At 41.3% G+C, this 27,123-nt stretch overlaps 1 protein-coding gene across 1 annotated transcript in view; it reads right to left on the reverse strand.

Moving 5' to 3' along the window:
- Positions 1 to 26,732, reverse strand: part of sypl2a (synaptophysin-like 2a) — a 63,514-nt gene extending 36,782 nt beyond the window's left edge. The window contains exons 1-2 of the mRNA XM_034167511.1: positions 26,603 to 26,732; positions 26,451 to 26,525 (exon numbers count right to left, since the gene is read on the reverse strand). Of these exons, the coding sequence (XP_034023402.1) occupies positions 26,451 to 26,525; positions 26,603 to 26,617 (90 nt within the window). The 5' untranslated portion in view covers positions 26,618 to 26,732. The remainder of the gene's footprint in view (positions 1 to 26,450; positions 26,526 to 26,602) is intronic.
- Positions 26,733 to 27,123: the final 391 nt, after the last annotated feature.

Here is a 27,123-nt window from a genome sequence, read left to right on the forward strand (position 1 = left end):
GTTTGAGGAGAGTGAGGAACTGCAGCAGCCAGACAGTTTTTGTTTTTCTTTTAATTGTTCACATATGTGCGCGTGAACGAATCGTCCGTGAGTGGACTGGAGATGTCTGGACTTTTTACTTGATGTGGACATGTCCTGTCTCTGGCAATCAGTCTGTGAGCAGGACGTTTATGGACTTTATTTAGACGCAGTTGTGAGAGAAGAGCGAGGAGCTGCAATCAGCAGCATTTTTTTCTGTGCTCTTTTTGAGCGTGTACTTTCACTGCATTGTGTACACGGTATAAAAACAATCCTGCGTGATTTAAACTTAGGGAACAATGGACCACAGCAGAAATCATAAACTGGCGCTGGGTAACGTATTGTGAGGGTGTGATTTCCAGTCACGTTGAGTACTGTCGCGTTGCTCTGACTTGTGCTGAAACCACTTAATTTCTGCATTGAGCACAGGATGCACAAAAAAATTAAACGTTTAATTTTTGGCGTCCGATTCGCTTCGTCCTTTGAGTCCCATGTGCTGTTGTGGCACTGAGCTACATCGTCTCAGCACTGGGTTGCTTCCACGCGGCGTCATCATGACGCTGCGCGACGCAACTCGAAGTCGGCCCGGTGTGAAAGGGGCTTAAACAACATTGCATATGACTAGGACTTACCTTAATGACTTGCATACAACTTAACTTGAAAACGACTTACATACTACTTAACCTTGCATATGACAACGATTTTGCATATGAATTACCTTGGTAAATGGTAAATGGACTGCATTTTTATAGTGCTTTGTCATTTGCATCAGATGCTCAAAGTGCTTTACAATTATGCCTCACATTCACCCATTCACACAGACACTCATATACCGATGCAATGACTTGCATACAAACTACCTTAACACTAATAGGACCAGAGGGCAGACTTTAGTCTGCAATGAAAATCCCCCCAAAGTTAAGCATATGACCAACCTCCTCCAATTTCAATTTATATTCATTTATATAGAACCAAATCACAACAGAGTTGCCTCAAGGCACTTCACACAAGTAAGGTCTAACCTTACTAACCCCCAGAGCAGCAGTGGTAAGAAAAAACTCCCTCTGAGGAAGAAACCTCAAGCAGACCAGACTCAAAGGGGTGACCCTCTACTTGGGCCATGATACAGACATAAATTACAGAACATTCACAAAATGAATATACAGGAAATGTAAATCCTGTATATTCCCTTTGTTATATAAATGAGCTAAGTCCATGAGTGCTTTGTACACACAGGTTTCAGCAGAGAAAAGCAGCCTATTGTTTCTTTGGAATGTGCCAATTAACACTTGAAGGCAGTTTCACTTCGGTACCAACCTCTGCCTTTTATTATATAACTGAGCTGAAAGCTCAACCATAAACAGGGGATGCCTTTCACACAGTCCCCAGATTTTACAATGTCACAACCAATGCAATCAAGAAGGATCAGCACTCAGGAGGCCTTAGCAATGCTACAGAGCATGTCAGACTATGAATCTAATGGTGGAAATGCGGATGACTTTGCACTTCAGAATGAAAACATCGTCACCGATTCTTCAAGTGAGGAGGATGCGACTGCTCTTGCATCAGTAAATTCTCCCCTCCAAAGATGCACCGGGAGACGGGTGGTCAAGTAAGTGATTGAGCAGGATAGTTCAAACACAGAGGCTACATTGGATGAGGAGGAAGACACAAACCTCGTAGCAAAAAACAAAAAGTTGATGATTTGAGCATAACACCTGGATCCACAGAGAAGGCGAAAGATGGCAATGTTTGGTTCCACTGCAATGTTGGAGACTATTCTGTTCATGAAACTCCACAGGCAGCATTCAGTGGATCTGGAGTGCCAACAGAGCTTGCAAAACGCAAAATCACGACTTGCCTTCAAAGCTTCCTGTGTTTGGTGGATATCAGCATGTTGTTGACCATCAGAGACTGCACAGTCCAGGAGGGCCATAGAACAAATGCCAGCTGGCAGATGAGCGTCTATGAGCTGATGGTGTTCCTTGCAACAAGGACACCCGCAAGGAATGCTCTGGCAGCGGTTTGTTTAGAAGTGTGTGTCGTCCTACAGTCCAGGGCAGCATGTTACCGTGGATTAACAATTATTTCTATCAAAGGTTCTTTATCCCTTTCTGCAGTACATTACATCCAGTTTGGAATCAAGTTTTGGATTGCAACAAATCTGGACACGAAATACATGTGTAATGCCATCCCTTAGTTGGGAAAAGATCCCACTCATCCGGCGGGAGAGAGGCTGTCAGAGGATGTCGTTTTGAAGTTGCTGGAACCATTTATGGGCCAGGGAAGGACTGTAACTATGGACAATTTCCTCACCTCTCTGTCTTTGGCTAACAGGCTTCTTCAACAAAAAATAACTCTGCTTGGCACCATCAACAAAAATCGTCGGGAGCTACCAGCAACCGCCAAGGAAACCTCTGGCCGCCAGCTGTACTCAACACAAGTGTTCACATCTGGAAGTGCCTTGCTGACAGTGTACGCAAAAAAAAAAAAAAAATCTGTCTGTGTTCTGAGCAACATGCATCAGAAAGTGGAAATTGTGGACACCCGAAAACAAAAACCGAACACTGTTGTTGATTACAACCATTTCAAATGTGGTGTTGATATCATGGACCAGAAACTACGCAACTACTCTGTGCATGCAGGAACACGGAGATGGTCCATGACTGTGTTTTAGAATCTGTTGGACATGTCTGCCACAAATGCGCATGTTTTATACACAGCATGTACAGGATCAAAAGAAAGTCGGCAATTGTTCATGCTGGAGCTCGCCGAGGAACTTCAGAACAGACATTTGCAGGAAAAGGCAGTAGAGGAAGAACGCAAACAGCAGCATTGTGAGAAGAAAGTTTCTCAGAAGAAAAAGACACAGTGCCAGGTGTGCATACTCTGTAATAATAACAGAAGCACTGAACGTTGTGTACACTGCCGAAAATACACCTGTGGCAAATGTAGGAAAGACGCACCTTGGGAATGTGGAAACTGCTAGTTATGACAACTGTATGCTATATTTGTGTGCTTTGTATAGTAACAAACCTTTTCTTTTTGGGAAATAAAATTTTGTTTTCTTCTTGATGTTACACCTTCTGTTTGTTGTTATTCCAAAATGAAATACTTTTTGTTGGGGGGGGGGGGGGGGGGTGCTAATCCCAGTTCAAGGATATTGTGAGCTTAGTACAGTACACTGTCACTGTAATTGGTGTTTAGCTGACAACCAAATTACCATTCATGAAGGATTTTCATCAGAAATACTTCTGCCCTTGTTAACATGACAGGCAATTATTACAATAAGTGGGGTTTTTTTTATGACAAATAGAAAACATATCTTGGATCAAATGATAAAAATAGGGTAAAACTGTTTGTTGGCTAAATAAAATATAAAATGAAAAATGGTTACTCTTAGTACATCAAATAAGATATGACCTCAATGAAATTGACTGCAAAATGAATAATGTTACTGGGGCAGTGGTGGCAGACACACTGAGAAGTCATCTCCAGCTGAAATAATACTTTTGCACTCAGGCTCAATCAGACACAACAGAGGAATGTGGTCAATTGTTTCCTTGGAATGTGTCCAGACAGGTTCACTTGAGCTGCATGTTAATTCTTGTCCAAATGTTAGGAAATGGAGAGGAATTTCAATTTATTTTCATTTACATAGCACCAAATCACAACAGAGTTGCCTCAAGGCGCTTCACACAGGTCAAATCAAATCAATTTTATTTATATAGTGCCAAATCACAACAAACAGTTGCCCCAAGGCGCTTTATATTGCAAGGCAAGGCCATACAATAATTATGTAAAACCCCAACGGTCAAAACGACCCCCTGTGAGCAAGCACTTGGCTACAGTGGGAAGGAAAAACTCCCTTTTAACAGGAAGAAACCTCCAGCAGAACCAGGCTCAGGGAGGGGCAGTCTTCTGCTGGGACTGGTTGGGGCTGAGGGAGAGAACCAGGAAAAAGACATGCTGTGGAGGGGAGCAGAGATCAATCACTAATGATTAAGTGCAGAGTGGTGCATACAGAGCAAAAAGAGAAAGAAACAGTGCATCATGGGAACCCCCAGCAGTCTACGTCTATAGCAGCATAACTAAGGGATGGTTCAGGGTCACCTGATCCAGCCCTAACTATAAGCTTTAGCAAAAAGGAAAGTTTTAAGCCTAATCTTAAAAGTAGAGAGGGTGTCTGTCTCCCTGATCTGAATTGGGAGCTGGTTCCACAGGAGAGGAGCCTGAAAGCTGAAGGCTCTGCCTCCCATTCTACTCTTACAAACCCTAGGAACTACAAGTAAGCCTGCAGTCTGAGAGCGAAGCGCTCTATTGGGGTGATATGGTACTATGAGGTCCCTAAGATAAGATGGGACCTGATTATTCAAAACCTTATAAGTAAGAAGAAGAATTTTAAATTCTATTCTAGAATTAACAGGAAGCCAATGAAGAGAGGCCAATATGGGTGAGATATGCTCTCTCCTTCTAGTCCCCGTCAGTACTCTAGCTGCAGCATTTTGAATTAACTGAAGGCTTTTTAGGGAACTTTTAGGACAACCTGATAATAATGAATTACAATAGTCCAGCCTAGAGGAAATAAATGCATGAATTAGTTTTTCAGCATCACTCTGAGACAAGACCTTTCTGATTTTAGAGATATTGCGTAAATGCAAAAAAGCAGTCCTACATATTTGTTTAATATGCGCTTTGAATGACATATCCTGATCAAAAATGACTCCAAGATTTCTCACAGTATTACTAGAGGTCAGGGTAATGCCATCCAGAGTAAGGATCTGGTTAGACACCATGTTTCTAAGATTTGTGGGGCCAAGTACAATAACTTCAGTTTTATCTGAGTTTAAAAGCAGGAAAGAGGTCATCCATGTCTTTATGTCTGTAAGACAATCCTGCAGTTTAGCTAATTGGTGTGTGTCCTCTGGCTTCATGGATAGATAAAGCTGGGTATCATCTGCGTAACAATGAAAATTTAAGCAATACCGTCTAATAATACTGCCTAAGGAAAGCATGTATAAAGTGAATACGGAGGGCTTTTTTATAGAGCAACAGACTCTTTTTCCAGGCTAAGTGAAAATCTTCTAAATTAGTGAGACGCCATTTCCTCTCCAACTTACGGGTTATCTGCTTTAAGCTACAAGTTTGTGAGTTATACCACGGAGTCAGGCACTTCTGATTTAAAGCTCTCTTTTTTAGAGGAGCTACAGCATCCAAAGTTGTCTTCAATGAGGATGTAAAACTATTGACGAGATACTCTATCTCACTTACAGAGTTTAGGTAGCTACTCTGCACTGTGTTGGTATATGGCATTAGAGAACATAAAGAAGGAATCATATCCTTAAACCTAGTTACAGCGCTTTCTGAAAGACTTCTAGTGTAATGAAACTTATTCCCCACTGCTGGGTAGTCCATCAGAGTAAATGTAAATGTTATTAAGAAATGATCAGACAGAAGGGAGTTTTCAGGGAATACTGTTAAGTCTTCTATTTCCATACCATAAGTCAGAACAAGATCTAAGATATGATTAAAGTGGTGGGTGGACTCATTTACTTTTTGAGCAAAGCCAATAGAGTCTAATAATAGATTAAATGCAGTGTTGAGGCTGTCATTCTCAGCATCTGTGTGGATGTTAAAATCGCCCACTATAATTATCTTATCTGAGCTAAGCACTAAGTCAGACAAAAGGTCTGAAAATTCACAGAGAAACTCACAGTAACGACCAGGTGGACGATAGATAATAACAAATAAAACTGGTTTTTGGGACTTCCAATTTGGATGGACAAGACTAAGAGTCAAGCTTTCAAATGAATTAAAGCTCTGTCTGGGTTTTGGATTAATTAATAAACTGGAATGGAAGATTGCTGCTAATCCTCCGCCCCGGCCCGTGCTACGAGCATTCTGACAGTTAGTGTGACTCGGGGGTGTTGACTCATTTAAACTAACATATTCATCCTGCTGTAACCAGGTTTCTGTAAGGCAGAATAAATCAATATGTTGATCAATTATTATATCATTTACCAACAGGGACTTAGAAGAGAGAGACCTAATGTTTAATAGACCACATTTAACTGTTTTAGTCTGTGGTGCATTTGAAGGTGCTATATTATTTTTTCTTTTTGAATTTTTATGCTTAAATAGATTTTTGCTGGTTATTGGTAGTCTGGGAGCAGGCACCGTCTCTACGGGGATGGGGTAATGAGGGGATGGCAGGGGGAGAGAAGCTGCAGAGAGGTGTGTAAGACTACAACTCTGCTTCCTGGTCCCAACCCTGGATAGTCACGGTTTGGAGGATTTAAGAAAATTGGCCAGATTTCTAGAAATGAGAGCTGCTCCATCCAAAGTGTGATGGATGCCGTCTCTCCTAACAAGACCAGGTTTTCCCCAGAAGCTTTGCCAATTATCTATGAAGCCCACCTCATTTTTTGGACACCACTCAGACAGCCAGCAATTCAAGGATAACATGCGGCTAAACATGTCACTCCCGGTCTGATTGGGGAGGGGCCCAGAGAAAACTACAGAGTCCGACATTGTTTTTGCAAAGTTACACACCGATTTAATGTTAATTTTAGTGACCTCCGATTGGCGTAACCGGGTGTCATTACTGCCGACTTGAATTACAATCTTACCAAATTTACGCTTAGCCTTAGCCAGCAGTTTCAAATTTCCTTCAATGTCGCCTGCTCTGGCCCCCGGAAGACAATTGACTATGGTTGCTGGTGTCGCTAACTTCACATTTCGCAAAACAGAGTCGCCAATAACCAGAGTTTGATCCTCGGCGGGTGTGTCGTCGAGTGGGGAAAAACGGTTAGAGATGTGAACGGGTTGGCGGTGTACACGGGGCTTCTGTTTAGGGCTACGCTTCCTCCTCACAGTCACCCAGTCAGCCTGCTTTCCGGCTGCTCGGGATCTGCCAGGGGGTAACTAACGGCGGCTAAGCTACCTTGGTCCGCACCGACTACAGGGGCCTGGCTAGCTGTAGAATTTTCCATGGTGCGGAGCCGAGTCTCCAATTCGCCCAGCCTGGCCTCCAAAGCTACGAATAAGCTACACTTATTACAAGTACCATTACTGCTAAAGGAGGCCGAGGAATAACTAAACATTTCACACCCAGAGCAGAAAAGTGCGGGAGAGACAGGAGAAGCCGCCATGCTAAATCAGCTAAGAGCTAGTAGCTACGCTAAGCTAGCGGATTCCTAAAAACACGCAAAGTGAATAATGTGTAAATAATTTAGAGGTGATTCAGCAGAAGGAGTGCTTTAGTTAAGGCACGTAAAGATTACACTGGGAAACAAATCGTAATCTAGATAACTAGATCAATCTAACTGCGCAGATTAAACAGCTAACAGATACAGAAAAACACAGCTGTGCTCCGGAACAGGAAGTGATACAATACCGCAGTGAGAGCCAACCACCAGTAGAGGTCAATAGAAAGGGTAGTAGAGGTCAACTTACATACGTCTTCCCTTAACGACCTACATAAGACTTAACGACCTTGCATATGACCTAATGACTTACTTTAGCGACTTACAAATTACCATAAAGACTTGCATAAGATTTAACAACCTTGCATACGACTTACCAACTTTCATATGACTTAACAACCTTGCATATGACTTAAGACTTGCATATAAATTACCTTAACGACTTTGCATACAAGTTAATGACTTACTGATTTACATACGACTTAACCTTGCATACAACTTAACAGCTTACATATGACTTAACTTACATACGATGTAACGACCGTGCATACAACCTACCGCCAACTTTGCATATGACTTACTGTATTTATTAAATCTTGAGACATTAACAGGTTACAGGGTGAAGTTCTTGTAGTTGAATAACTGGTCAAAATTGTCTCCCCATGCTCACATAAGTACTGCAGATGACATCAATTACTGAAATGTGTGATTGGCATGCACATTTCTTCACATCACCTCTTCACCCTGAATAATAAAAATTACAATAGTAGCGACTTGAAGTTTAAGTTGGTCATCAGTCACAGGCTTCATTCAAAGTTAATTTAGTCATTGCAGTTTTGGTAAAGCTGAACATAAGACAGTGGTTGTGCCGTCTGGCTACAAAAAAGTACATCTTACATCAAGTGCTAAAACTCCCAGAAGGGGAAAATTCCAAACAAACAGACGACCTTGAACCAATCATGGCAGCATCTTGTGCAGACTGTGATAACATTGTAGATCACATGGGAGCTTCCCCCAATCTGTGCAAGGGATGCTGGGAAGTACATGGCAACAGCCAATCAGAGTACAGAAAGGCACGGTGGTAACTTCCAGACTTTTCAAAAGCTCATTAAAAGGAAAATATTCATTATGGAATTCCCCCAGATTAATATGTTCTCTTCATAAAAATGCGCTGTAATTTTGAAACACGTTTAAAAAATAAACTGACATGATAATGTTTGGATTTCAGCAGAGAATAAATTTGGTCAGTTTAGTGAAATTTGAAAGGCTGTATCGGTTTAAGCAAAACAAATAAAATTAAAGTTTCAAAGGGCTGTGTCTATAAGGGACACAGACCGAACACTTGGTTTGGTCCAAGAGCACGTCTGAGAGAGGGACCTGGGGAAACTAGAATAATGAGCGGCCCATACCATGACAGCGCAGTGGCTCAGTGGGTAGCACTGTTGCCTCACAGCAAGAAGGCCATGGGATCACTTCCCACCTGGTCTGTTCTATGTGGAGTTTAGCTCCGGCTTCCTCCCACATCCAACGACATGCAGGTTATGTGAAGTGGAAACTTCAAACTGAGTATAGAGTTTGTCTGTCTGTGGTCCTGCAACAGGCTGACGTCCTGCCCAGGATCAACTCCGCCTCTTGCTCTATGACGGCTGGAATAGGAATGGAATGACCCTTAACTGGAATAAGTGGGTGTAGAAAATAAATGATCATCCATACCATGCAGGAAATGTGGAGGCCAGCAACATGACGGTATATAGTGGACTGAATTCTGTGCACCATCCTGAGATCTGTTTTACCGATGGTCCAACACTGAGCACGCCACACGTAGCTGTGGAGTCAGCTGGCCGACTGAGGATTATTAAAGTGCCTAAGTGAACAGACGACTGTGCACGGTGTCACACGCTCACCGACTAAGTCAGAAAACAGTTAATCCAGCCGCATATCACCGTCACAGACACACGGGGCTGCTTCTTACATCACTGGACACTCTGATGGAGATGCTCAAAGTGCCTTCACACACGTGCTCTCTGATGTCAGTATGCTGCCGTGCAAGGTTCTCCGGGTGCAATCTGGGGATTAAGGACTTTAAGGCCTCAGAGGTTTTTCCATTCTGTCCTGGCTCCAAACAGAAGAGCCTCAGGTTACAAAATACCAGACCATCACCATCACCAACCCCCCCCCTCCAAAAAAAAGATTCAGAGATATCCAACTGGCCAAAACAAAGAGAAGTACATTTTGACAGATTAGATTTGTTAATTGAGCCATGTTGATTTGGGCCTGCTAAAGCACACAGCTCCTTCCAAAAAACTGATCTGGAGCAGTGATTCTTCTGACCGCGTGTTTCCACGGTTTGACCCACATGCCTCTGAGCCCACAGAAGCCCACGCCTCTTTGTTTTTGCAGCCAACAGTGTTCTTAAAATGAACCGTGCCGTGTTACCACCTTACACCGTAAGATATGCACCATGTGACCTTCACTTTGGAGACCAAACATTCTTCACAGTCAAAATGCTGCCATTTATTCACCCAACCAGCTCAACCAAGAACCTGCATCACTTTTTCACCAAAACTGGAGCAACTTTAACTTTTGTCTCCGAAACAAACTGAAACTGACCTTTGTCACAGCTTCGGCCGTTTTTAATCCAACAACTCCAGATCATTCAGTCCCAGACAGTCCAAACTATGTACAGTGCCAAGAAAGAGGAATGACCCTTCAGCGATCACACGTCTGAACACCGCAACGACATCAAATTATACAAATAATAAATAAAGATTTCTAAAATTATAGCCTTTAAACTCAGTGAAAACTAACACTTTACTGCCAGACTGCTCACATCAGGTCACCTGCACAACCAACCATCACACACAGCTAATTCACACCAACAGGTGTGCTCAGTCAATGAGATAGAGGCAAACCAGGGGCCGAATTAGTACGTGCATGTGCTAGTCTGTGCACGTATTATTCGAGCGGTGCACGTAATTTTATACTGCACTAGCACTGGTGCAAGTAACTTTATCCAAGTTTTGTCAATTATAAGCACCAGTAGAATGAACCAATAAAGGAATAAATAAGGAAAAAAAAAACAATTTCCAGTGTGTTGTCTTCATCTTCCCTGCGTTTTATGACTCTCACACACGGAGTGAGTTGCTGTGCTCTATTTGCTGTGGAAAGCTGACAAACGTCGCCAGCGGCGCCGTCGCTGGGTTCACAACATCCTCATGAGATGTTCCCAATTCTGGGAGTTTCATTATTTGCTGCAGGAGCTGCAGCAAATAACTGGAGCTGCAGGAGCTCCAGTTTGAAGACCTCCTGTTCCTCCTGTTTGCGCGCGCACATGCAAAAAAAGAAAAGAAAAAAAACTGGCTACCGCTGTGGTTCCTCACTCTCTCTCCCATCAAACTCTGTCATCATTGTGTTATAAACCAGTCACCATTTGTTTTATTATACATCTGTGTAGTTAACTAAAATTATCTTCATGGACGATTCGTTCACGTGCGCACGTAGGGAAAAACAAAAAAAACAAAAAAACAAACTGTCTGCCGCTGCTGCTTGCTCTCCCCTCAAATCAAAGAGTCTGACAAATCAGAGGACGAGTTTTAAGGTTGATATAAGACTGACTTTTGGTTGTGCAAGTAACTTTTTTTTTTTGGTGCAAGTAATTTTTTTGTTACTAGCACCAGTGCAAGTAGGTTAAAAAATGTATTTTGACTCCTGCAAATGATAGAACTGGATCAGGTGTGAGTACAACAGGTACACATGAAAACATGCAGGGCACGTGGCCTCCAGGAACAGATCTGGACAGCCCTGCTTTAGTGTAACACAAGAAATATCCCCGTTACACAGGGGCGTAGCCTGTTCTGCCGTCATATCACAGATAATGCCCCCCAAAAAACACCTCACAGAGCACCATATGACCACCCAATACAAACAGAGTTCCTTGTCAGCTGAGTTTGTCAGAATGTTTTGTGCATGTTCAAAACTCTGAGTGAAGATTTGTCTTCTACTCGTCCTGCAGATGATGGGTCATTTTGGGCTGCTGAAAGCTGTGTCAATTCAGCACAAGTGAACATGAAGCTCAACTGTCTCGAAAAGGACAAGTCACATCAGACAAATAATCTGAGCCCAGATTACTGCTATGATGTCAACCTGTAGCACTAGCTAACTACAAGCCTGTCACCATGGAAGACAAAGCCAGCTAGATATTAAATGAGTCCTTTTTCTGTATATGCACATTCAGTTTGGATTATGTGTGCAGGGTTTTTTTCCTGCATGACAGCACCTCGAGTGGAACATTTTAACATACATAAAGTACATACATAAAGTTCATGGTGGACTCACCACAGTTTTGTCCTTTTTTCCATCTATTGTATAATCCAGAGTCTGACTCACAGAGTGCTAAGAAGAGAAAAAAGTGAATTTTCTGAAGAGGACAATGGTCATATGACTTTCTTCTGTCACTTCAATGTTTTTTTAAGAAATCTTTTTTTTATTTTCATGGTTGTCAGTTGTTTTCCATCCATAAAAAGTCCAGTGATAGGTGCTAACTGACCAGTGATGTCAATTTTCTGCTGATTTAGCCAACACGCCCACTTGAATAACTGTGAAACGCAAGTACACACACACACAACATAAATTGACAAGTATGGAAAATGAATAATTTAATATTTAATTCATTTTGTTCTCTCTCTGAGTGTGCACCAACAGTGAGGAAATATGACGTCATGTTTTTAGACCACAACAAACCGCTCCAAATCCAGCACATATGTCAAAAGTGTCAGATCTCCATGGAAATGTGCTGCTGTCCTGTGTAATGGACCCTTAAATCATCACTTTTACAGTCGTTTTCTTGAGAGCAGTCGGGAAATGAACACATGAACATTTGCAAATCACTGAATGGGTCTTAAGAGTTTATTTAGATGCATCTTTCAGAAACAGAAACTGTCTGGTACTGTATGGTGAGTCTGTCTGGAGGAGGCAGTTCTGAAAAACTGAGTATGTTCATTTTGTGAATTGTTTTGTAATTTATGTCTATCATGGCCCAAGCAGAGGGTCACCCCTTTGAGTCTGGTCTGCTTGAGGTTTCTTCCTCAGAGGGAGTTTTTCCTTACCACTGTTGCTCTGGGGGTTAATAAGGTTAGACCTTACTTGTGTGAAGCACCTTGAGGCAACTCTGTTGTGATTTGGTGCAATATAAATGAAAATAAACAAACTGAAATTGAGTGACTGTGCAAGAATGAAACTGGTGCGGGAAGCCACCAAGACACCCAGACAAAGTGACCCCCTTTTGTGACTGAGATGGGAGAACATCAAACAAGTTTTGTATCATATCACCAGTTTCCAACTTCATGATGACGTGGTATGGAGGAGGACTATCTTAAAAAGAGGACGAAGACGAGAAGATGTGCCCTCTGACAAATGGTGGCTGGACTTCAAGTTCAAGTCTTGTAAGGTCCTGGTATGTGCTGTGCATTTCTACCGGGTCCTGAGGCACAAGGCACGCAGAATGGACTGTGACCCTGCGTGACGAGGGTTTAATGCCTACACAGCAGTATCAGCCAGAATGTCAAGAAGATGGTAAGGAGCATGTGGAGACACTGTGGACACTGGCTTTAGAAGTCTTGGGAATGCCAGTCCACATCTTCAGCAGTGAGGCTCAGCTTTCAGGACCGTCTGCCGCGACAACATTTCTCTTCTTGCATCTGCGTGAGCCGAGCAAGCAAATTCAAGAGAAGCCCAAAATAAACCCTGCAGCCGCACCCAGCCTGCAGCATTCCTCCTGAAGCCCACCCCTCCACAGCGCGGTCAGACCTGATGGCTACCAACACCACAGACCTGCACAGCCTCTGCCCAACGTACAGCGGGATCACATCCATCAGCCCCCACTGCACAAACAGCCACACGATCATTCATGCATTCATTTCATAAACCCGCTTATTCCAATTAAAGGGTCTTTCAACTGTAGCACACAATCTTCAAAAACACATTTTCAGTGAGAAGCTCTGCACAAATGCTGCATCAAAACACTGAGATTGTGTGACGCTGCTGGACTCAAACTCATCGCAGTCGAAGCTCAACTCAGTCCAACTATCAGTGCTGTGACGCTGCGCGTCCAATAAACATGAGACATCAGACCAAAACAAGTGACAGAATGCAGGCGTGTGTCAGAGGAACATCAGAACTGCACGTTTACACACAATAAAGGAAACCCAACACTTTTCAGTTCTCATTACGAGGGCTGCAGCTATTGATTATTTTAGTAATCGAGTATTCTATTGATTATTCTGGCCATTAACTGAGTAGTCAGATGAAAAGTACTTCTGCGTTTTTAAACAACATCAACAGTCCAGGGCTCTGTCGCTGTGCCACCATGCAGATTGTCAAATTTAGTGTATCCCTTTCTGTTTTCCTGGGTAATTATTATTTTTTTAAGTTTTGGATCTTTTCCGGTGTCAAGAGCTCAGCCCTCCCCTGACATCGGACCATAAGTGCAGGAGGTCGCTGTCATTCTCAGTCAGTCAGGCTGACAAATCACCTATTCGCCTGACCAAGGTCAGACCAAAGTAGAGCTGGAACGATTACTCGAATAACTCGATTACAAAAAATGATCAAGGCAAATTCTGCGCCCTCAAAGCTCCGTTTAACACTGTAGTACATATGCCAGGCCTGTGTGTGGCGCTGTAATGTCCCCAGAAAAACAACAGAAGAAGACTAGCGCATGCACTCAGGCCATGTAACACCTAATAATTTAACCCTTAAAGCTACCGCTTTCCAATGCGACACAGAGTAAAATAAAGCTTTTTAAGAGAAAGAGGCTCCACACTGATCACCTGAAATAGACAGTGTTGTATAAAGTACCGGAAAATCACACTTAAAAGTACAGATACCCATTAAAAAAAAATGACTTTGGTAGACGTTCAAGTTACTGACTGAAATGCTACTAAAGTAAAAGTCTTGAAGTATTTAGTATGTATTGTACTTAAGTATGACAAGTAATGTACAACTAAATGTACTCAAGTACTGAAAGTACAAGTAAATGTTAATAATCAAAAACGGACTGATTTTTTTAATATTACAAAGTTTAACTAGGCTTGTAAATGACTGGTAGTATACTGGCCTCACTCTTCGGGCTTGAAAAAGTTTATCCAGCAAGCTAAACAATCAGACATACTCAGAGAAGACTCTTAGAACGAAGAAGGTGCTGTCTTTGAGTTTACTAGATGGCAGTGTTTCACTAAGAAAACATAGAAAAGACTTATTTATCTTCTAAGACATGGCACAGTCCATAACAGGTAGTATTAGTCAAAATACTGAAAATTGTGCACATCACACAAAAACACTTCAGAAACAAGGTTTCAAAACCTAAACGTGAGTAGGCTACTCACGAGGTGTTCACAGGAAACAGTTATTTATAGTTATTTTCATTGTTACATGGTTTTATCTTTTCTGTTGTGTTTTGGTTCATGAAGTTCTTTTTGTCTCTTTCTCTAAAATTGTATTGTAACATTATTAGTCTATTATTATTGACTATTATTGTCTATTATGTAGACAATTATTGTTTTTGCTATTATTAATATATGAATAAAATAAATTAAAAAAACTACAATTTGACTCTTTTACGACAACGAACGCTGAGCCATTAATTATACAGAAAACAAATCAACACAAACGTGCTGATGTGAACAGCTTAATGCTAACTTTAACACTAAAACGCCATAGACATGCTAAAGTATTAGCATCTGTCCCGTTTTTAAGTTATAAAATACATCTATAAACTGTTTCAGAAGACCATAACATGTTGGTTTAACACAAAAACATTAAATATTACTCACAGACATATGCTCGTCAGGGTTTTAGTGGGGAAAAACAATGACTCCACGAATCGTAGATCGAAGCACTGCTTCAATCTGCGAATCACTGCTTCAATTGGTTCAAGGATCAAAGCAAAGCCGTGCTGCAGAAAAGTTGATTACAGATCCGCTACAGGTCTGTAATCAATGTAGAGAAATGATCATTTTCCTGACAAACACCCCACAAGTGCACAACTGCAAAAAAGCCTATCGGACATGCCTCATGACAAATCGACCTGACTTCGTTGCAGTCACTCGTAATCAGTGGTGTCTTTGGGTGAAAACACGACTTTTTCGCATACATGTCAACCCCTTTGAGGGTCCACATGTATAACCACGTGAGAAAATCCATAAAATCAACACAAAATCCTTATAACCTCCAAATCACACCAGTACACACAGCCGCATAGTGGTATCACATAACTGGGTTTTTGTCCACATATTATGAGTTGCCACAATGACATTAAAGTCAGGATCATTAATTTTTCCTCCACAGTTGAATTTCAAATAATAGAGATCTAGTATTCATGTGTCAAGCTGAATTTTATAGAACTGAATGTGTCAAATTTTATTTTTTACCGAAACAAGAACTGTGTGTCACTAATGGAAATATATTAATAAAATCATGAAAAATAAATGGAATATAATGAAGAAAATAAAACATACCTCAGAACTTCATCAAGTGTATCGAAAATCGCCTCGCCAGTGCCAATGTTGCAGACTGGCATGTCGATGATCCTCGACTTCACGCCTGTGTTTATTAAGTATCAATAAGATTTTATCGATAGATACCATTATTGATTCCGCTTATTGTTCCGATTCCTTATCAATTCCTTTATTGATACCTCTTGTGAATATTTTGTGTACTAAAAATAGGTTTTACAAGTTTTCTATGTCAGCGGGTCAAAGAGCTTTTTCTTATCGTGCACCTGCTCTGTGGAACGGTCTTCCTGCCGTGAGACAGTTGGAGTCTGTGGACATTTTGAAGTCAAGACTTAAAGCCCATTTTTATTCTCTTGCTTATGACTATTTTTTTTAATCTGTTTATATCTTTTACTTCTGTTTTTAATTATGTATTTGAATTTTTTAATTTTGATTTGTTCATTTTAATTTTTTATGTTGAACTATTCTGTGTGAGGCACCTTGAGACGGATTTTGTTGTGATTTGATGCTTTATAAGCTGATTAAATTGAAACTGAATTGAACATTTTATTGAGTCTTAAAGTAAATAAATATGAAATTGGTCACCGGATCCTTAAACTTTGGACATAAATAAACTCTACATGGTGGATCCTTGATCTCTGGACATAAATAGAAATAAACAAATCTGTAGTTTTTGTCTAAAGCATTTCCTTTCAGACATTTTGGCATGAATGTCCGTCCATATATCTGAGCTGACTGTGCTTCACGTCAGCATCAGTTTAATTCATAAAGAACAGAGGACGTCTCATTTTGGGAAGAAAAAAAAATGTTTTAGTCGATTGTAGTTTATTTTCTGTATTACAGCGTTTGGAAAGAGGTGTCATTTTATTTAAAGCGGCAATTTGAAGTTATTAATTCTGACTGGACTCTGTCTCAGCAGAGAGCTCCAAACGCACGGAACGGAGGACGATTCTCGTTTCATGACTGCAACAAGATGAGTCCCAGTTAGTGACTTTAATCCACACAAAAGTGACTCACGATATTTTAATGGCTTTGAGAGGAGTTAAGAAACGGACTTACCGCTTCTGAAAAGCAGCGAATCAAAGAACCAACGAGCTAGTGGATCAAAGCACTGATTCAATGACTCACGCATGTAAGTAGAGTCGCGCTGCAGAAACAGTTGATTACAGAGCCGCTGCAGACCAAAGCCTGAATATCCGTAAGACTTTATTGGTACGTCCGTATGACTCTGAAACTCGGAAAAATCCGTATAATTTACGAACAATCCGTATAGGTTGACATGTATGTTTTCGTGTGGGGTTTTTTTTGTAACAAGTAACGACATGGCGCATAGAAAATGTATCGGAGTAGAAGTATGCAATTAAGGTCAGAAATGTAGTGAAGTAAAAGTGAAAGTAAGCCGAATTTAAAAAAACTCAAGTACAAAGTCTCCCAAAACGTACTTAAGTACAGCAGTGAGTATTTTTACTTTGTTAATATACAACACTGGAAATTGACTGCACATTTAAAGCAAAGCAGTGTGTTTGTCCGTTATTAAAAAACAGACGGTCTGCTCGATGTGCTGAGTGACTACTGACCCGACGGCCAGGTACCCACAGTCAAAGCCGGCTGCTATTCAGACTCTCACAAGTGTTTTGCTTTATCTGGGCAACACACAATGTTTCACAAACACAGTAACTTAAAAAAAAAAAAAAAAAAGTAACTGCGAGGCTGAATGTTCAACCTCCTGCTGAAATGCATCTGCTGAATTGCAGAGAAACAGGGCTAAAAAAAAAATTTCACTCTGCGTAGATTTTTTTTTTTAAGGTTGGTGGACTGGGTCACTGCGTAGATTTTTTTTTTTTTTAAACGTTGGTGGACTGGGTCACTGCGTAGATTTTTTTTTTTTAAACGTTGGTGGACTGGGTCACTGCGTAGATCTTTTTTTTTTAAACGTTGGTGGACTGGGTCACTACATTGATTTTTTTTCTTTAAACGTTGGTGGACTGGGTCACTGCGTAGATTTTTTTAAATGTTGGTGGACTGGGTCATGGGTTGATTTTTTTTTTTAAATGTTGGTGGACTGGGTCACTACATTGATTTTTTTTCTTTAAACGTTGGTGGACTGGGTCACTGCGTAGATTTTTTTTCTTTAAACGTTGGTGGACTGGGTCACTGCGTAGATTTTTTTTTTTTAAACGTTGGTGGACTGGGTCACTACATTGATTTTTTTTCTTTAAACGTTGGTGGACTGGGTCACTGCGTAGATTTTTTTTAAATGTTGGTGGACTGGGTCATGGGTTGATTTTTTTTTTTAAATGTTGGTGGACTGGGTCACTACATTGATTTTTTTTCTTTAAACGTTGGTGGACTGGGTCACTGCGTAGATTTTTTTTCTTTAAACGTTGGTGGACTGGGTCACTGCGTAGATTTTTTTTAAATGTTGGTGGACTGGGTCATGGGTTGATTTTTTTTTTTAAACGTTGGTGGACTGGGTCATGGGTTGATTTTTTTCTTTAAACGTTGGTGGACTGGGTCACTACATTGATTTTTTTTCTTTAAACGTTGGTGGACTGGGTCACTGCGTAGATTTTTTTTCTTTAAACGTTGGTGGACTGGGTCACTGCGTAGATTTTTTTTAAATGTTGGTGGACTGGGTCATGGGTTGATTTTTTTTTTTAAACGTTGGTGGACTGGGTCATGGGTTGATTTTTTTTTTTAAACGTTGGTGGACTGGGTCATGGGTTGATTTTTTTTTTTAAACGTTGGTGGACTGGGTCACTGCGCAGATTTTTTTTTTTAAACGTTGGTGGACTGGGTCACTGCGTAGATTTTTTTTTAAGGTTGGTGGACTGGGTCATGGGTTGATTTTTTTTTAAGGTTGGTGGACTGGGTCATGGGTTGATTTTTTTAAGGTTGGTGGACTGGGTCATGGGTTGATTTTTTTTTTTAAACGTTGGTGGACTGGGTCACTGCGTAGATTTTTTTTCTTTAAACGTTGGTGGACTGGGTCACTGCGTAGATTTTTTTTCTTTAAACGTTGGTGGACTGGGTCACTGCGTAGATTTTTTTTTTTAAGGTTGGTGGACTGGGTCACTGCGTAGATTTTTTTTTTTAAACGTTGGTGGACTGAGTCACTACGTAGATTTTTTTTCTTTAAACGTTGGTGGACTGGGTCACTGCGTAGATTTTTTTTTTTAAACGTTGGTGGACTGGGTCACTGCGTAGATTTTTTTTTATTGTTGGTGGACTGGGTCATGGGTTGATTTTTTTAAGGTTGGTGGACTGGGTCATGGGTTGATTTTTTTATTGTTGGTGGACTGGGTCATGGGTTGATTTTTTTAAGGTTGGTGGACTGGGTCATGGGTTGATTTTTTTAAGGTTGGTGGACTGGGTCATGGGTTGATTTTTTAAGGTTGGTGGACTGGGTCATGGGTTGATTTTTTTAAGGTTGGTGGACTGGGTCATGGGTTGATTTTTTTAAGGTTGGTGGACTGGGTCATGGGTTGATTTTTTTAAGGTTGGTGGACTGGGTCATGGGTTGATTTTTTTAAGGTTGGTGGACTGGGTCATGGGTTGATTTTTTTAAGGTTGGTGGACTGGGTCATGGGTTGATTTTTTTAAGTTGGTGGAGTGGGTCAGTGCGTTGATTTTTTTTTTTTAAGGTTGGTGGACTGGGTCACTGCGTAGATTTTTTTTTTTTAAACGTTGGTGGACTGAGTCACTACGTAGATTTTTTTTCTTTAAACGTTGGTGGACTGGGTCACTGCGTAGATTTTTTTTTTTAAACGTTGGTGGACTGGGTCACTGCGTAGATTTTTTTTTATTGTTGGTGGACTGGGTCATGGGTTGATTTTTTTAAGGTTGGTGGACTGGGTCATGGGTTGATTTTTTATTGTTGGTGGACTGGGTCATGGGTTGATTTTTTTAAGGTTGGTGGACTGGGTCATGGGTTGATTTTTTTAAGGTTGGTGGACTGGGTCATGGGTTGATTTTTTTAAGGTTGGTGGACTGGGTCATGGGTTGATTTTTTTAAGGTTGGTGGACTGGGTCATGGGTTGATTTTTTTAAGGTTGGTGGACTGGGTCATGGGTTGATTTTTTTAAGGTTGGTGGACTGGGTCATGGGTTGATTTTTTTAAGGTTGGTGGACTGGGTCATGGGTTGATTTTTTTAAGGTTGGTGGACTGGGTCATGGGTTGATTTTTTTAAGGTTGGTGGACTGGGTCATGGGTTGATTTTTTTAAGGTTGGTGGACTGGGTCATGGGTTGATTTTTTTAAGGTTGGTGGACTGGGTCATGGGTTGATTTTTTTAAGGTTGGTGGACTGGGTCATGGGTTGATTTTTTTAAGTTGGTGGAGTGGGTCAGTGCGTTGATTTTTTTTTTTTAAGGTTGGTGGAGTGGGTCAGTGCGTTGATTTTTTTTTAAAGTTGGTGGACTGGGTCACTGCGTAGATTTTTTTTTATTGTTGGTGGACTGGGTCATGGGTTGATTTTTTTAAGGTTGGTGGACTGGGTCATGGGTTGATTTTTTTATTGTTGGTGGACTGGGTCATGGGTTGATTTTTTTAAGGTTGGTGGACTGGGTCATGGGTTGATTTTTTTATTGTTGGTGGACTGGGTCATGGGTTGATTTTTTTAAGGTTGGTGGACTGGGTCATGGGTTGATTTTTTTAAGGTTGGTGGACTGGGTCATGGGTTGATTTTTTTAAGGTTGGTGGACTGGGTCATGGGTTGATTTTTTTAAGGTTGGTGGACTGGGTCATGGGTTGATTTTTTTAAGGTTGGTGGACTGGGTCATGGGTTGATTTTTTTAAGGTTGGTGGACTGGGTCATGGGTTGATTTTTTTAAGGTTGGTGGACTGGTTCATGGGTTGATTTTTTTAAGGTTGGTGGACTGGGTCATGGGTTGATTTTTTTAAGGTTGGTGGACTGGGTCATGGGTTGATTTTTTTAAGGTTGGTGGACTGGGTCATGGGTTGATTTTTTTAAGGTTGGTGGACTGGGTCATGGGTTGATTTTTTTAAGGTTGGTGGACTGGGTCATGGGTTGATTTTTTTAAGTTGGTGGAGTGGGTCAGTGCGTTGATTTTTTTTTTTTAAGGTTGGTGGAGTGGGTCAGTGCGTTGATTTTTTTTTTTTAAGGTTGGTGGAGTGGGTCAGTGCGTTGATTTTTTTTTAAAGTTGGTGGAGTGGGTCATTGTGTTGATTTTTTTTATTTGGTGGAGTGGGTCACTGCGTTGATTTTTTTTGGGGGGATTTTTTCTTAATCTCTCTTTTTTTATTCTCTAACCTATCCAAAAACACTAGGTATCATTGGACCCAGGACCCAACCATTATGACAAGATCTTACATCTATAATAAACATAAGTACAGATATGTTATCTAACTCATACAAATGAAAGAAAATGCAACTGTTTTACTCATCTATAACAATACAGTAAAACCCGCATATAATGGATTCAGGTGGGTCAGTGAATTTTTTCCATTATAATTGAAATCCGCGATATGTATAAAAGGGACAAAATGCGATTAGTTACAGCCAGGAGGTGCCAAACGATCGACAGGGAATCCCCAGTACCAATCAGGCTGACGTATTTCCTTGATTAAATGCCTGACCTTGAATCAGCACCTGCCTCATTTAATGACCAGGTCAAAACTTCATCTGAAAAAAAATAAACACGGGCATTAAATAAGCACCGAGCATTATGTGCATAAAAAAAGATTACATTTGGTCGACTCCCTCTTTTTTCCAAGTCTGCGGAGAGGTGCTTTAAAATCCTAAAGCCGGATTTATGCTTCTCCAGGCCGTGCAATGACGTCTACGTGCACGTGACTCTTTTAAAGTGCTCTGTCTTTATGCAATTTGCAGCAGGAACAACAGCTTTTTCTGGATGAATTTATCCCTCAACGAACTCCACTTCTTTATACAATCATCAACAGTACATGCAATTTCCCTCCATGAATTGTGTGTCATTTGAGCATCTTTTTCCAACAACATGTTGTGAAGTTGGTCATATTTGCGGATTGCAGTTTGGAAAAAGTCATTTTAAAAAATTTTGGAGAATTTTTCATTGTTTAAAATTTCAATAGCATCAATGTCATAAGGCAGAACTTCTCAAAGTGTGGGGCGCGCCCGTTTGGAGGGCGTGGAGAGGCATTGGGGGGGCGCGTAAACGGGCTGGAAATGCGCTGCAAAAATGTGCGGAACAGAAATGTTGAACGGTGCAGCAACACGGACCCGTTTTAGAGCACACCAAACTACCGCGCTTCCATGGTTGCACCACGCTGCAGGCAGGGAGGGGGGTCACGATGGAGAAATGCAGAGGAGGAGCAAAGCGAAAGACAACAGACGCTGAAAACAGCATACCTTCATCAAAGACTAAGTCACGGAAGTATGATAAAACATATCTTGCTCTCGGATTTACTTCAAGACTCGTCGGAGAAGAGAGACCATTGTGTGTGCTTTGTCTGAAAACACTTGCAGCGGACAGTTTGAAACCGTGTAAGTTAAGAAGACACATAGAGTCAACACATCCCTCCCATGTCAACAAGCCGCTCGAGTTTTTCCAAAGGAAACTAGAAGACTACAACAAGCAGCACATGACCTTTACCAAAGTAGCTTCAACTAACAACCCGGCACAACTAGCATCATATAAAGTTGCTTACAGAATCTCTGTCTGGAAGAAACCACACACGATTGCAGAAGAGCTCATTCTCCCCGCAGCTATAGATATGGTCTCTGCTATGATAGACGAGAAAAACGCTCTGAAACTGAGGTCCATTCCCCGTCTAACGACATGATTAGCAGGTGCATACGTGACATTTCACATGATTTGGAGGAGCAGCTAACAGAGAAAGTGAGACAGTCCTGTTATGCTTTACAAGTGGACGAAGCCACAGTAAATAATAAAGACTGCCTTCTCATCGCATATGTTCGCTTTCTCACGCCAGCCTCCCTGAATGAGGATTTACTGTTTTGTAAACACGTAACAAACAGGGCCACAGCTGACGAAATATTTCAAATCATAAATGACTATTTGACGAAACACAACATAAAATGGGAGAACTGCGTCGGAATCTGCACAGATGGAGCAAAGGCGATGGCAGGACACAAGTCGGGGCTGCAGGCACTGATACGCCGAGTGGCACCAAACGCGCAGTGGACGCACTGTATAATACACCGAGAGGCACTTGCATCAAGACAACTAAGCTGTGAATTAAACGAGGTGTTATCTGATGTTGTGAGCGCAGTTAACTTCATCAAAACAAGACCCCTAAAAGCATGCATGTTCTCTGCACTCTGTGAAGAGATGGGAGCGGGACACTCAGCCGTGTTGTTTCACAGTGAGTCCCGCTGGCTCTCCCAAGACAAAGTGTTGTCTCGAGTGTTTGAACTGAGAGAAGAAATTCGGATTTTCATGGAAGAGCAGCACATGTTTGACCTTGCATCAAAGTTTAAAGATGAGCAGTTTGTAATGAAACTGGCATATCTCAGTGACATTTTTGCAAAGTTAAATGACTTAAATCTGCAGCTACAAGGCAAAGAGAAGCATCTCCCTCACCTGGCAGACAGAATTAACAGCTTTAAAAGAAAGCTGGAGATGTGGGGGAAAACGCACTGAAAGGGGAAACATTGACTCATTTGAGAACCTAAGTGAGTTTGTAGAAAGCTACCACCTGGATGCTACACCAGTTATGAACTGTTTCAAGGGTCATATCTCTTCTCTTGGGGATTTTTTCCAAAAATATTTCCCAGATGACTGTGCTCACTATGACTGGGTGAGAAATCCTTTTCAAGCACAACCACCCACTGGCCTACAATGTAATGAAGAAGAGCAGTTCATTGATTTGACCACTGACTCGAGCTTCAGGCTGAAGTTCACAACACAGACACTGACTGAGTTTTGGATTGAAGTGGCAAATCAGTGCCAAGCCATTGCTGAAAGGGCCTTTAATATTCTCCTTCCTTTTGCCACTTCATACCTCTGTGAGGCTGGATTCTCAGCTGTTGCCTGCATAAGAACCAAGTACAGGACAACTCAACATTGAGCATGAACTTAGAGTGGCTTTGTCATGTATTGAGCCCAGATTTGATGCTATCTGCAGTGGAAAACAGGCCCACTGTAGTCACTGAGATTGAAGGTGTACAGATGTTGTAGGCACTTTATGTTGCAATAATATTACAAATTGTTATTGTGTTCAGACCATTGTTGCACACCTTGTTATGCAATATTATTAATATAAGTTACATGTTATCTACATGTTATCTTCTCTATCTTTAAGTTATATGAAGTTTTATTGCTACCTAAAAGCACTTTTTCAGTTTGGTGACATAATAAAAGTACGAGGTCTGTCCATAAAGTATAGGTCTTTTTTATTTTTTTCAAAAACTATATGGATTTCATTTATATGTTTTTACGTCAGACATGCTTGAACCCTCGTGCGCATGCGTGAGTTTTTCCACGCCTGTCGGTGACGTCATTCGCCTGTGAGCACGCCTTGTGGGAGGAGTCGTCCCGCCCCCTCGTCAGAATTCCTTTGTCTGAGAAGTTGCTGAGAGACTGGCGCTTTGTTTGATCAAAATTTTTTCTAAACCTGTGAGACACATCGAAGTGGACACAGTTCGAAAAATTAAGCTGGTTTTCGGTGAAAATTTTAACGGCTGATGAGATTTTGAGGTGATACTGTCACTTTAAGGACTTCCCACGGAGCGGGATGTCGCGCAGCGCTCCCAGGCGCCGTCGTCAGCCTGTTTCAAGCTGAAAACTTCCACATTTCAGGCTCTATTGATCCAGGACGTCGTGAGAGAACAGAGAAGTTTCAGAAGAAGTCGGTTTCAGCATTTTATCTGGATATTCCACTGTTAAAGGAGATTTTTTAAATGAAAGACGTGCGGAAGGGTCCGCGCATCAGGACGCAGCCAGCGCGGTGTGGCGGCACAGGAAAAACACCTCCGTGTTGATAACCATTTGTAAAATCCAGGCGGCTTTTGATGGCTTTCAGTGGAGTGAGTATATGAGAAATTGTTTAACAGCTGGACATGTTCCAACTTGTCCTTAAGGCTTCCAACAGAGGTGTTTTTCCAGTGGCAGTTCGTCGCGGCGCTGCCTGCCGACGCTGCAATTCGCCCGCACGTCTTTCATTAAAAAAATCTCCTTTAACAGTGGAATATCTGGATAAAATGCTGAAACCAACTTCTTCTGAAACTTCTCTGTTCTCTCACGACGTCCTGGATCAATAGAGCCTGAAATGTGAAGGTTTTCAGCTTGAAACAGGCTGACGACGGCGCCTGAGAGCGCTGCGCGACGTCTCGCACCATGGGAAGTCCTTAAAGCGACAGTATCACCTCAAAATCTCTCATCAGCCGTTAAAATTTTCACCGAAAACCAGCTTAATTTTTCGAACCATGTCCACTTCGATGTGTCTCACAGGTTTAGAAAAAATTTTGATCAAACAAAACGCCAGTCTCTCAGCAACTTCTCAGACAAAGGAATTCTGACGAGGGGCTGGATGACTCCTCCCACAAGGAGTGCTCACAGGCGAATGACGTCACTGACAGGCGTGGAAAAACTCACGCATGCGCACGAGGGTTCAAGCATGTCTGACGTAAAAACATATGAATGAAATCCATATAGTTTTTGAAAAAATAAAAAAGACCTATACTTTATTGACAGACCTCGTAAGTTTATTTGAAAAGAGTATTAAAGTTGCTGTTTTATATAAGCCCTAAATTGGCAGGGGGGAGCATGGATTATTTTTTCCGTCCAAATGGGGGCATGGCAAAAAAAAGTTTGAGAAGCACTGTCATAAGGTATAGTGAAACAAAATTTACTGCACACAACAGTTTATGGTTTATGAATGCTGTGGGTTTGGTGGCACTACAACATGTTATACTGTGGTTATTGCTCATTTTATTACTTATTTTAATGATTTAAAAATAAAATCACTAAAATGTCATTGTTGAACATTTCTCCAAACTGAGTGCTGTAGTATAATCAGCAGGACACCACTGTGGTGTGCAGCAAATTTTGTGTCACTAAACCTTATGACATTGACACTATAGAAAAAACAATAAAAAAATTCTCCAAAATTTTTTAAACTTACTTTTTTTCCAAACTGAGTCCTGTAGCATAATAAGCAGGACATCTCTGTTGTGTGCAGTGAATTTTGTGTCACTACACCTTGTGACTTTGATGCTATTGAAAATATAAACAATCAAAAATTCTCCAAAGTTTTTCATAATGGCATCTTCCCAAACTGAGTCCTGTAGTATAATCAGCAGGACCCACTGATGTGTGCAGTGAATTTGGTGATATCACTCCTTATTACAGTGATTTATTCGATCATTTTCTGGTGGGGTTTTTTTTTTTTTTTTTTTTTTTCGTGTTTGCACTTTGTTGACGGTCCCTAAGCCTCCGTTTCTCTGCCGGCTGCCCGTTCAGATCAGTGTTATTTTTCCGGCTCGGAGGACGGCTCATATGGATACAAATAACGTTGTAGCTCGTTGTCTACCTTCCTGAGGTTAGAAACTAGTGGTGTTTGTCTTTCTACAATGTTTCTCTTCAGATCTATTGAGCCGTGAACTTCAAATCTGTGAATATCTTTCTAACTTTACCGAACTCGCCCAGCTTTGGTCGGCGGTAATAAATCAAAAGCGGACGTACAGTTTATAACAGATACTCTTCTGAGGTGCAGGTGTTGCCCAAAAGTTGCTCTTTATTGGCGGAACCGGTTCTTACCCACTCCAGGACCCGGATGAATCCGAGCGGTTCTTTGAGCGGACCCAGGTCCAGATTGAATCCCGACACGTATTTCTGAAGACATAAACACGACGTTAGTAGCTAGCACCTGTGCTAACAGCATGCTAAGACCAGCCGCGGCTATAACTCACCGGAGCCGCGTCCATTCAGACGGAACTTTGCGTCCAAACGTCTCGAATCACCGCGAACCGGTCGGACAACAGAACTCTGTCTTCTTCTACGGCCCTTAACGGCAGCCGACGTCCTTATCGGTGCGTTGCCGCCACCTGCTGCATCAGTCCGTTATAGCAGCACTAAATCCTCTCGAAACGCGTCCGTGTTAAAAAAAAACAAAAAAAAACAGCAGCAAGTAAAAAAGTACATAAAAAATAACAGAAAATATAAAAGTATAAATATAAAAATACAAATTACAGTCAATATAAAAGAGAATTAAAGCACCTTTAGAATCAGCAGTGACGAAGGTAAATCAGATCTAAGCAGCGAAATGACAACAAAGACGGTTGATGAAGTTTAAAGCAGTTCTTCTGTTGGACAAAAACATAGAACAACATCTACGACTCGGGTTCTGAAAGATTCTGAAAGCAACTTTAACTGAATTACTGCCAGAGACTTTAAATTTTCTCCACAATACACATACAAAAGTTGAACAGAA

The sequence above is a fragment of the Thalassophryne amazonica genome, chromosome 3, assembly GCF_902500255.1.
Source record: "Thalassophryne amazonica chromosome 3, fThaAma1.1, whole genome shotgun sequence".
NCBI classification, from domain to species: Eukaryota; Metazoa; Chordata; class Actinopteri; order Batrachoidiformes; family Batrachoididae; genus Thalassophryne; species Thalassophryne amazonica.